This window comes from Python bivittatus, unplaced genomic scaffold, assembly GCF_059951505.1.
Source record: "Python bivittatus isolate LINGU-HERP-01145 unplaced genomic scaffold, Pbiv_v1 ctg000650_np1212, whole genome shotgun sequence".
In the NCBI taxonomy this organism is placed as follows: Eukaryota; Metazoa; Chordata; class Lepidosauria; order Squamata; family Pythonidae; genus Python; species Python bivittatus.
Window position 1 is genome coordinate 1,486,959 of NW_028277093.1, and position 12,739 is coordinate 1,499,697.

Below are 12,739 nucleotides of genomic sequence, written 5' to 3' on the forward strand. Positions count from 1 at the left end.
TTGGTGAGCTGCCTTATGGCGCTGGCACAGGCTGTAGCCCTTAAAGAACTCTTCTTAAAATGTGGGAGCCAGGAGCCTGCTTGTGTACAGATACGTCCTAGGTATAAATAGGACTTAGCCTATTCTAGGTGTTCCCTATTCAGGCTCCAGTTATACTTACTCTACCTCTTCCCGAAAACCTTGGTCTTCCCTTGGTCTTAGACTTATTGATGTTCAGGTAGTTGAGTGCACAGTATAAACTAAGCCTACGTAGCAGTCTTCTCATCCCTACCTGGGTGTATGACATCAACACCATGTCACCTGCGTAGAGCAGAATATTTACATGTTTACTTTTAACTCTAGGCATATGCATACTGGTTGAATGGCGGGACTTTGGGATATCATTAATATGCAGGTTAAACAAGATGGGAACCAGTATACATCCTTGCCTGACCCCCTTGTTGGTGCTAATTATCCCTGTTAGGGAACTATGAGCTCCTGTGCGTACCCTTAGGCATGAGTTAGAATGTAATGCCTTAATCAAAATGAGGAGTCTGGGATCCATGCTCAGGTTCGTACGTTTTTTCCAGAGAAGGTCCCTATTTATTAAATCAAACGCTGCACAGAGACCAATAAAAGTTGTAATAGTTGTATCATTAATCATATCTATAGGTGAGCGGGAAGAGACACTAACTGGGGTTGGGTTGTAATGCATCGTGTTCAGTCATTCATCTGCAGGCTTGAGATCAAGGGAACCTGAGGTATTCAGGCATACACACTGATTAGCGACTTGAATTTTTCTTGGAGACTCTATGTGGCAAAGCAGCTTACCAGGACTATGTGATTCTTCACCATGTTGACTTCCTTTTGTTGCAGTATTTTGTCGGGTGTCCATGTGAGTGGACACTGACACGCCAATGCACTGGTGTTAGGGTCATCCATCGTAAGTTCAATGTGCCCAGGGATCTGGCTGTCTCCAATATTTGATTGAGGTTGCTGGGATAGACATGTTGCTAAACTATTCATGGCTGTGGGTTCATCCAAAGTACTGAGAATTTTCTTCTGAGGGGTCCCTATAGCCTGCAGTCCATTTGGTGGAACTGTGGCCTGAGAGAGAAGCGAAGGGTTTGTATGTAACCAGGTCTTATGTATGTAACCAGGTCTTATGTCAGAGGAGATACAGTCCTTGACTGAGTGCTGCGGGTTCAGTCCATCTGCTAGAATTGCCAGATTGCCTTCCTTCTGGTTCCTCCTCTGTTGAAAACCCTCAGATCAGAATGTATCAGAGGTGTCTGTAGATTGTTATTATTGTTGCTGCAACCCTTTTTAGGAGATATTGCCACTAATTCAACCAGAGGTTCCGCTGCTGTACGTGTTGTTAACAGTGTCTGTTGTAAATTCCTTAGTTTTCTCAATATTTCCTCTTGCTTGCTATTTGGAAGTGTGCCAAAAGAATGAATCGGCTGTGCTTCTTTTTTTTAAGAAGAATTTTATTCAGTTTCAAACAAGAATAAAATACACAAAGGCATCAAAAGAAAAGTAGAAAAGAAAGAAATAGATAAAGAAATGTGGGGAAGAAAAGAAAAAATGGGGGGGAGGAAAAAGAAACAGAAAATGAGAAAAGAATAACTTCCGACTTTCTTTGGTACAGTTATAAGTAAGGTAATCCATTAACTTCTGACTCAAGTAATATCTATAAAACACAATATTTCTATAGCAAAAACAATTCTAAATATCAAATCTCAAAGTCAACATTTCATTTCTTCCAGTTACACGCAAAAATCCCAGTATATAGAGCAATTTCTAAATAGAAACAAAGTTAAAGAAATTTATATAGACGTATTATCTCAAGGACCTTACCAATATTTAAATGCCTTTTTCTTCTTTTCAGGGAGCTTGACATTTAATCTTTCCTTCAAGTGAAATCTCAAGTGGTAATTTCTTGTCACTTTGCCCTTTTTTACCATCAAAGACGTCTTCAAAGGTTTAATAAGTCCTTCCTGTGCATCCAAAAAGGGAAAAATCTCCAAAATACTCTTCTGCTTTATGGTCTGGATATTGTCCATCATCATCATCATCATCATCATCATCATCATCATCATCATCATCATCATCATCATCGTTATTGTTATTGTTATTATTTCTGTTGTAAATTTGGGGTTTATAAAAGACTCATTATCTCCAGGCTCAAAGTAAACGAAATCATCCAGCCCTCCATCCAAATCCAGATCTCTTATTCCAGTTTCTTGTTCTGAAGATTCCCTTATTTCACATCATGTAACATCATCAGTATTCTTATTTACAATATCCAATTTTGTTTGCAAATCAATATCACTATCGAATCTGTTTAATTTTTTTCTCAAAGGATTCAAATTTAGTTTCTATCACTTGTAAATTTCTAGTAGTGAGATCTTCCGGTAAATGTGTAAGTATCTCTTTAAATTCCCTTTGCTGAACTGCAGCCATAACAAGCCTTGCAGACAAAAAAAAGGGGGGGGGGACAAGGTCTCAGAGTACTTTTGTTTACAAAGCGCCTCCAATCAGCATTGCAGCCAAATAAAAAAAAACAGCTTTCCCACAGAAGTCTTTAACCAGCAATCTCAAGCTCCAATCTCAAAGGTACAGATTCGACAAAATTAACTTTTTAAAGTCCGAAAAAAATTCACTTGTTTCATAAAAACACCCAATAATTCAGCCCTTCGATTCTTTGCTCAATATATAAATCCCAAAATCCAAATCAGTTTTTTTCAAGTAAGCATTTTTTTTTAAGTAAGCATTGAAAATATGAAAAGCGCCAAGAAGATGCACTTATCTGTTGCCAAAGAAAGCCTCTCTTCATCTGAAAGAGTAATAGACCGTCTGAGTTGCTTTTTTCAACATCAGAGTCTCAAGGCTACCTGCGATTGGCAGCTTATCATTTCTAGAGCCTAGAAGGAGACCTTCAGCTGGCATAGTTGGGTGAAAAAGTATCATCTAGCTAAAAAGGGAGATTTTAAGATTGGGGATCTGGGGAAATGGGGAAAGAAAGATAGACGGTTCAGCTACTGCTTCTGATATGATATTCCTGACAAAGAGATCGACAAGAATCTGTATTCAATTTTAGTTTAGCATCAAATGTTCCTTTGTATTAAGATCAGGCCTCATCAGAATAATATAGCAAAATAATAAAGAATCCAGAAGAGTTGGGTTTTCTATTTTACTTTTATAATTAGATTTTCCTTTGTGTTCAGATCTGGTCTCAGTAAAATAATGTAGCACTTGGGGATGAAGATGCAGCCCAGCAGCCCAGCACTGGAGGCCAAGATGGAGAAGACCTGCACGGCCACCATGTACTTGCCCTTGGTGCTCAGATAGGTGGGCACAAAGGAGACCCAGACGCTCCAGAAGACCAGCATGCTGAAGGTGATCAGCTTGGCTTCGTTGAAGGCTCCAGGGAGGTTCCTGGCCAGGAAAGCCACCATGAAGCAGATGCCTGCCAGGAAACCCATGGAGCCCAGGGCTCCATAAAACATGGCAACAGACCCTTCGTTGCACTGCAGGACGATCTCTCCAGGCTGGGAGTGCAGGTCAGAGTCAGGGTAGGGGGGAGAGACTCCTAACCAGATGGAGCAAATGAGAGTTTGAATCCCAGAACAAGAAAGAACAAGGCAGTTGGCTAGAGTCTTCCCCAGCCATTTCCTCATGGTGTTGCCTGGCTTTGTGGCCAGGAAGGCCAACACCACTGTGATTGTCTTTGCTAAGACCGAGGACACAGCAGTTGAGAAGACGATGCTGAAAACGGTTTGCCGGAGAAGGCAGGTGGCTTTCCTTGGCTGGCCAATGAAGAGGAAGGAGGTCAGGAAGGAGAACAACAGGGAGATGAGGAGGATGTAGGAGATGTCCCGGTTGTTGGCCTTGACTACTGGAGTTTCCATGTGCTTAATGAAGATTGCTAACACAAGCACTGTAGCTAAAGACCAGAAGAGGGCAAAGGAAGCCAGGATGATCCCCAGATGTCCTTTGTAGGATAGGAAGATTGTGACCCTGGGGATGCACTGATCTCGTTTCTCATTTGGATGCTGATCCTCTGGACATTTGGTGCATTTTTCTGCATCTGCAAAGGGGAGAGATGAGAGAAATACACCTTGTAGTTTATCCCCTCCTGCAATGTCAGCCTTGTCTCCTTCTATCTACCTTGTCTGCCATTATCATTTCTTCCATAAATGCATCCTCTCAGATTGGTGATTTCCATCTATTCTCTTTCTCCTCAGGAAAACTGCAGTGTAGATCAAATGAAAAAGAGGGGCTGGCTGAGAGTGCAGTCTTTCTCCCAGATGATTTCTTATTACTCAGTTCAGGAAACTCGTTCTGGATCTTAAGACAAGGAAACCAAAAGGAAGACCCAAATTTCAAAACCAGAATCTCTGATCGCTCTTGCTGGGGGACTTTTCCTTCAGAGCCACCCACCTTCCTGAGTGGAGATGGTCCCTTCCGCACAAGGAACACAGTCGTAGCAGCAAAGGGGTTCCCCTTCCCGAGGCACCTTGATGAATCCTGGATGACATCTCTCCACACATCTGGATTTGGGGAGGGACTAAGCAAAAATAGAAGGAGCGTCAAGGACAATGTATAGGAAATGTGTTGGTGTATCTTTATTGATTCTGCTGATAGCCACCTGGTGGCTTTGTGTAAGTTTACCCGGTCTTTGTTGGACAGAGAGTGGCACAGGCAGACACCTCCCTCATTCACTGGAGCATAAGAAGGGGAGGCGGTGCAGCACAATCAGTCCTGCAAGATTCTGTAATTAGAGCCAATCTCAAAAGAGCCATTTTGGCCTTCCTTGGAAAGAACTGGGGAAGAAAGATTTCCTTCACCTGATTGAGCCATTTGGGGGACACCATTGCATCCTGGTCAACAGTGAACGTGGCTTCTGCCGATCCCTGTCTTGCTAGGCTCCCAAATTTTGCCCGGGCAACTGACTTATTGGGAAACTGCACCCAACTCATGATGTCAAAGTCAGCAGCCAGCTCTCCGCTCTCATCCAAATATAATCCATCCAAGGAGTTATTGTAAAGCTGTGAGTTTTGCAGGAAATGGTGAAGCTAAAATAACAGAGATGAGGGAAGAACACAGAAAACAGAGCAGGAATTGTGATAGTATACTTCTGCACAGATCCACTGTTCCACATCTGTACTTACCGCAGTGCTTATCATTATCAGGGATTCTGTGTGGACCATGACCTGGTCTACGCCTTCTCTAGCTTACTGAGCATTGTTATGTGAGAGCCTGAATTAGCTACAACCCTGATGAGCATTAGAGGGCAATATTTGTGGGACCATCTGGGTTTGATGGCAGCATGTGGGAAATTGTGATTTGGAATCGAAACAATCTGTGGTAAGGAGAATGACGTGAAACAGAGAAAGATATATTGTCTGTTTGTGAAATGAAGAGAAAGGAGAAATTGTAAAATATCTTGATGAAGGTTGTTTGATCTTATGGAGTGGAGTAGATGATGAATACATGCAGGGAAGTGAAGGTGTAGGTTAAATTGTGAGTGGGGTGACTACAATTTGTTTCAGAAAGTATGAATGCTGTTGCATGGAAATTAAAATCCTGGTGGTGATCATGGACGAACAGGATGGGTATGCTCCTGGTCCCATCAGCCAAGGAATGTCAGCTGATGGGGACTAGGAGGCTGCCTTCTCTGCTGTAGCCCCTGCCCTCTGCAACATTCTCTCTCCAGAGATTAGGATGACCCCAACCCTGTTGGCCTTTCATAAGGCCTTGAAGAGCTGGTTGTGCCCCGGGCCTGGGATCCTGAGTGTGTTAAGGGCCCGGTTTCCTGGTTATATGAACATCTATGGTTATGATTTTTTCTTGGCTCTCATATATATATTTATTCCTTGTATTCTTTCTGTTTGGGTTTAAATGATTTTATGATCATTTGCCACCCAGACTCACTTTTTGAGATGGGCAGCCATAGAAAATGAATGAATGAATGAATGAATGAATGAATGAATGAATGAATGAATGAATGAATGAATGAATTGAAACGAACTAGAGATGAGTTTTAGGAAAAATTGTACAAGATACTTGCATTTCAATAGAAGAAAATTTCTGTAGCTCAGGGTTAAACTGTGGAGTCCTTGGGGCTCTCTGAGCTTTGTTGTTTTCTTGCAGATGTTTCATTACCCAGCTAGGTAACATCTTCAGTGCTAGAAGAGAGAGGTTTACTCTCTGTTTATATGCAGTGGTTTGCCCTGTCAGTGTTGGTGGGAATAAAGGAATAAAATTCCCTAGAGAAGAAGAAGACAACAACATGCTACCCTTCCTGGATATCCACATTAGCAGAGGAAATTATGCCGCCCAGAGCCACTTTATGTGAGATGGGCAGCTATATAAATATGATGAATGAATGAATGAATGAATGAATGAATGAATGAATGAATGAATGAATGAATGATGGAAAATTAGGAACACAAGTCTATTGGAAAACAACCCACAATAAACAAGTACTCCATTACTAGAGTAACAACCCAAATCCCCAGAAGAGAAGCTGTGTAACAATATTATTCAAATGGGTGCAAACACACTGCAGCAACCCAGAAAGGAAACAAAAAGACCGGAACATCTTCTCGCCAACAATCAATACCCAGATAAGCAGAGATTAACACCAGGATTAACACCAGACAAACAATCAAGCAGTAAGCAACAGACTAATCAAGGAACTACCAATTCAGACATAAAATCAAGCATTAAACAACAGGCTAATCAAGGAACGACTAAAGAGAACCCCCCCCCCCAACACTGACAGGGCAAACTACAGAGAGCAAGCCCCACTCCCTTCTAGCACTGAAGATGTTACCTAGATGGTTAATGAAACGTTTGCAAGAAAACAATCAAGCTCAGAGAACCCCAAGGATAAAATAGAAAAGAATGGCACCACTGGGTTATGCAAAAGGGAATACCTGCCATGACTGCAACTGTTGGACAGCCAACTGATCTTTATCATCCTTCACTTTCCTCTTGGATGTGGATGAATAGGCAGCATTTAAGGCCCTGGCCACAGTCCAGATGGAGCGATAAATGATGTAGCTGTCCAGAGATAGGATTCCTTCAATCTCCTCTTGGGGCAGAGCTTCTGGGACCTCTTTCTCAGAGCATCTTGTCCAGCCTTTCATGGACAAGCCATGCTTGGAATATGAACAATGAAACGCTTTGTGTATAAAGTATATGATAGAAGGGTAAATAGATTGAAAATCACCATATCTGGCATTTCTGCCAGTCTGGATCAAGAAGGAAATATAGCCATAGATGGATGGAATACTCCGTGCAATATACTGTAAATGCAAAGTAAAATCCCACAAAGCTGAAGTGATCCAGACCTTTCCAACTGTGGGTTTTGCATAGGTTTCAATTATTGTCTGCGTAAGGAATATTCCCCTTATGAAGGAATCAGTCTCCACACAGTAAACAAAGACATTGACTTGTGTCCACTTGTAGAACTGAAAAGGATTAATACGTGCATGAGGAGCAGCCACAGGGATGCTTTGGGATAAAACAACACAAATGCCATTCCTGACAAGCAGAGGAGTCAACCTTCTCATGAACCTCTCTCCACCATCAGAGTCTGGTGCGACCAGACCGACCAACATCCACCTGAAATGCTGGAGCAGTTTGATAATTGCGGGGTACTGAACTCCTTCTTTGGGGACCACTCGGTAGAAAAAAGGGAAGAGAGATTTATCACTCAGAGCCTGTGAAGCAAAAGTATAACTGATCTGAAAAGGAAAAGAAGTTTGGGTTAAATGTTGAGTCCAATCCAAGCCAAGATATTAGCAATTGAAATCTATGGTAACAATGCTGGTCCTTATATGGTAGAGGGAGACACTTCAACATTTCTCAGAGGTCTATAATCACAGGACAGTTAGGTTACACCTCCTCCCATTTAGCCTTGAGTATGAGATGTTTCTTCCACAAATAGGAGGAATCTAACTTGGATTGGACCCATGTATCAGAGATCTGGCTGTTCTAACTCTGGAGCTGCAACGCAACCACCTTTTCAACAACCTTCCTCAAAAAGGGAAGATTGGAGACGGGATGAAAGTTGTCCATCAGGGTGGGATCTAGCAATGGCTTCTTAAGAAGGGGGTGAACCGCAGCCTTCTTAAATGGCTGGGGTACCACCCCATTAGTCAAGGATGTATTAACCACCACCAGTAGCCACCTGCTCATCACCTCCTGAGATGCCTTTACCAACCAGGCGGGACATGGACCTAAAACACAGGTGACCAAACTCACGTCCCCTAGGATCCTGTCCACTTCCTCAGGAGTAACTGGGCCAGCAGGGAGCCTCTCTACTCTTCTGCCGCTCACCCAGAAGAAGGGGTCTAATCACACTCACTAAACTCTCATCCACCACCCCACAGCCCCCAGATCCTCATAAAAGCCACTTCCCAAAACAAGATCACATTCCAAAGCAAAATAGCCCAGGGTTAGCTTGGTGTATGGTTGAGGCAGTATGAAACCTTCAGCAGCCAGGGAGGCAAACCACTTCTCATACACACTGCTGCGCCCAAGAGCCAACCACCACATGGTGAGGATTCTTATGGATGCTGTCTCCGCCATCCCTGCCACCGCCCAAAGCCCAGGATTTCTGCTAACCAAAAGTAAGATGGAAAGTCCAGCCAGCAGCCTAGCATCCTGTACAAGTCCAGCTGCCATCCTCAGCAGAGGCCAGCATAGGACTCCTTCTCCACCACCTCCACCATCTCTATTATCATCATGCAGCCAGCACCGTCTTAACTAAGCCATGGCTTGCCTCCAGCTCCCAGACTCTGACCGCTCTCACCAGCAAATCCCCGGTACGTGTTGACCCACTCCCTAGGGGTTCGGGGTGGAGGGTCAGGGACAGATCAAACTCCCCTCATGTCCTCACAGCCTCCACTCCTCACACCTCCTCTACCTCTTCACTGTCTCCGTTTCTCCATCTCTCTGTCCCTCCATCTCACCGTCTCTCCATAAAGCTCCGTAAACTAACTTGGATTGGACCCAGGTATTTCAAATGTGGCTATTTTAACCCTTTGCCCCCTGGAGCTACTCCAACTGCACTAGGCCAACAGTTTCCATGATGAAAAGCTGCCCTTCAGTTTCATGGAAAATTCAGAGGAGAAGTAGCACCCCCCCAACACATGCACATACCTGTGGAATTTTATAAATGCCCAACATGTTTGAAATCTGGATGGAGATATCAGCATTGGACCCATCAAAAACTGCCAAGGGTCTATTGTGTCTTCCACACTTGTAGTTTGGAACATTTGCCTCCCCGGTGGAAAGCACATCTAGCAAGGCATCCGAAGTCATGATTGTGTTGAAATGGTTGTCATGGACGTTGTAGCCCAGGGTGATGTTGGGTAGGAGCTGGAGATCCTGGTTGATCTCCTGGATGGCAAAAAGGAAGGAGAGAATTTTCCAGGAAAGCATGGATCCTCTCCTGCAAATGTATACATTTCACACCATCATTAGTGAAACTATGGTCATCTTTATAGAACTCCACAAGGGGGTTCAGTCTAAATCTAACATAAATCACCAGCCAATGGGTCAAACGATGTCTGCATATAGGAAATACTCAACCATACATTTTAATATCATCATCATCAACATCATCTCAATAACCTTTATGAAATAGGTCTCTGAGTAGGAAATATGAAGTTAAGAAAAATAGGTGAAAACAACAATTATAATTAAATGCATTAGTGTGTAGCACAGAAAATGTATTATAAGATAGAAAAAAGCCTCCTTCAAAACCTCTTGTAATAGAGCTCTTTAAAATCAGCAAAGCTCTCTCTCTCTCTCTCTCTCTCTCTCTCTGTGTGTGTGTGTGTGCGTGTGTGTGTGTGTTTTAAAGGAATGGTTTGGATGTTGTCACACATGGATATTTTCATTAGGATTCCTAATCACACCAGGAACTCTCTTGGAAGTGGAGCATTTTTTCCCGCTGGGATTTTGGAATTCTTTCCTTTTATGTTGCATTCTAAGAACAGGATCCCTAGAAGACCCTATTTATGTTCAGCCCTGGAATCTCCTTGAATTGTCCTTGCAGTTGGCCCAGGAATTCCAAGACCAAATTCAAGTGAAACTCACTGTAGTCATCCAACATTGACTGGGAGCGATGGGCTGGAAGCTCAGATAGAGTCATGTACAACTGCCCTGGAGTGGAGTCCAGTCACATATGGCAAATCAAGGGAAGTCAAGGTTATTCTCCTTGGCCTTTTCTTTCTTGCGCAAAGACAAAACAGAGACATATTTGCAAAGAGACACACAAGGTCAAAACCATCCGTTTCTCTGTTTTCTCACAGTTGCCATTAAGTCTGCCCTCCCACAGACTGCAACATGTGTGAGCATATAAGAGCTGAGAGTTTCTCACTTTTAAACATTAAAAATATGAGCTATAAAGCATAGTTTCACAGCTCTTGTGATGCTACTTTCTTTCATTGTTGTTCAGTCGTTAAGTCGTGTCCAACTCTTCGTGACCCCATGAACCATATCACGCCAGGCCTTCCTCTCCTTCACTGCCTCCCAGAGTTTGCTCAATTTCACGTTCATTGCTTCGGTGATGCTATCTAACCATTTCATCCTCTGCTGTCCATTTCTGCTTTTGCCTTCAATCTTTCCCAGCATCAGGGTCTTTTCCAAAGAGTCCTCTCTTCGCATTAGGTGGCCAAAGTATCTGAGCTTGAGCTTCAGTATTAATCCTTCCAATGAACAGTCAGGGTTGATTTCCTTTAGGATTGACTGGTTTGACCTCCTAGCAGTCCAGGGGACTCTTAAGAGTCTTCTCCAGCACCACAGTTCAAAGGCATCAATTATTTGGTGCTCAGCTTTCTTTATGGTCCAGCTCTCACAGCCATACATTGCTATTGGAAAAACCATGGCTTTGATTATGTGGATCTTTGTCGGCAAGGTGATGTCTCTGCTTTTTAATATGCTGTCTAGCTTCGCCATAGCTTTCCTCCAAGGAGCAAGGGTCTTTTAATTTCATGGCAATCCCCAAAACAGTTTAGAGTTGTTGGAAGAGATGATTGAGGGGAGATGCAATAAGTCAGGACCAGAACCGATAGGTTACAACCCCAAGGAAGGAGTTTCAGGCTAAACATCAGGAGGAACATCTGCAGCCAGTGGAAAATGCTGCCACATGACATGGTGTGTTCTTCTTTGCTGGAGGTCTTCAGACACAGGGTGGATGGTCCTCTGTGGAAGATGCTGTAGTTGATTCTGCACTGAGCAGGAGTTGAACTAGGTGATCTCTAAAGGACCTTCTTTGTCAAAAAGGAAGGTGGACGATATCTAATAGTTCAATGTTTATTATTTAAGGTTTATAATCTTTAAATATTTAATGGTTCAATATTTCCAAGGCAAGGTGAAAAAACAACCTTTGACCAGTGACCATCCAGACTTTGCTGGGATGCTTCCAAGAAGAGAAGTCACCAGCCCCTGTGTTTCCAAATGTGTCCTAGCAGTTACACCTCCTGCTTCCTGGAAATGTCCACTCCTGGCTCTTAATCCTGCAAGGCTGGCTGTCAGTTGTTGAGAAGCAGGTATCCCATCTCTCTGTCATCTTCTCTTTTCCAGAAGAAAGGGAAGCCACTTTCAAATCTCCCCCACAGAATTTAGTCTCCACACTAACACTTACCATTGAATAATCAATCAGGGTGTGTGTATTTGGGTGGGTGGGGGGAGACATCCCCTGCCACCTCAGTTAAGATCTCTCTGCTCAGATGACGTAAAAGAAGGTGGGTGTCTGTTCTCCACTTTACCGGAGGGAGAGAGGACTCCTTCACATTCCAGAAGGGACCTCAGAGCTCAGAATCCTGTGTTGGGGCTGATGCCTTTGCATCGAGGCACCCCAAACCCTCTCTAGCAAGAGCGACTGACCAGGAAAATCTGATCTAAGGATGAGCCGTGAACATGTATACAAGAGATGTAGCATTTGTGGTTTTTTGTGTCAAGAAGAACCACATGCCTGCATATTTTACCACTGTTGTGTCTGAAGGACAGAAGCCTTGCAACCATGCAATGTGAATTCCAACCCCCAAGTCTTTCTCCAACAGAACTAGACAGCAATGGATGAAAGATGACAATGAAATAGCACAGTCACATCTAGAGTTGCCTGGAAGTCTGGAAATTAGCAATGACCAGCATAGAAGCCGTTTCATAGTACCTGCGGTGACCTACTCATAAAAATTTGTAGAGGGGCTCCTGCTGAAATCATGGGGGAGGAAGGATGCTTTTGTTGCCCCAATGACCCCACCCAGAAGAAGGTCTCCTGGCTTGTAATAATTTAGTGGGTTGGCTCCGTTCCTCTTCAGATTCAGAGGGCACTTCAAACTGAGCTTCCCATCAGCTGGGTGAGGAAGCAACATGAGAAGGAGAAGCAGGAGGACCATGTGTCTGCCTGAGTCAATCCCCTGCCTTGCAGCTTCCATTTCTGTCAAAGAAAGTCACAAGGAGGAACCAAAGCTTCCCTGAAATGCCTTACACCAAGAGAGGACCAAGGGAGCTCCTTAACACTGTCCCTGAAATAGGAAGTCTTGAGCCATTTAGTGTTTCTCATGCCAGACATCACTTCATGTTTTTCCTTGAGACTGATGTTTATGTCCAGAACTCTCTTTGGAGACCATCCCTGGAGATGTGACATAAGGGAATGAACAAATAACTATTATTTTGACCACGTGAAGGAGGAGAAGGAGAAGGAACATCGTGCTTGCATCACCTTGAACTC

At 43.5% G+C, this 12,739-nt stretch overlaps 1 protein-coding gene across 1 annotated transcript; it reads right to left on the reverse strand.

Annotated features, from left to right (window-relative positions):
* Positions 1-3,170: 3,170 nt before the first annotated feature.
* LOC148214474 (vomeronasal type-2 receptor 26-like) lies at positions 3,171-12,395 on the reverse strand. The gene is made up of 6 exons (XM_088151195.1): positions 12,193-12,395; positions 9,160-9,448; positions 6,927-7,739; positions 4,833-5,060; positions 4,426-4,552; positions 3,171-4,072 (listed from the first exon to the last, which is right to left on the reverse strand). The coding sequence occupies exons 1-6, from the start codon at positions 12,378-12,380 to the stop codon at positions 3,171-3,173; spliced, it is 2,547 nt and encodes an 848-aa protein (XP_088007321.1). The 5' UTR covers positions 12,381-12,395.
* Between the last annotated feature and the right edge of the window lie 344 nt (positions 12,396-12,739).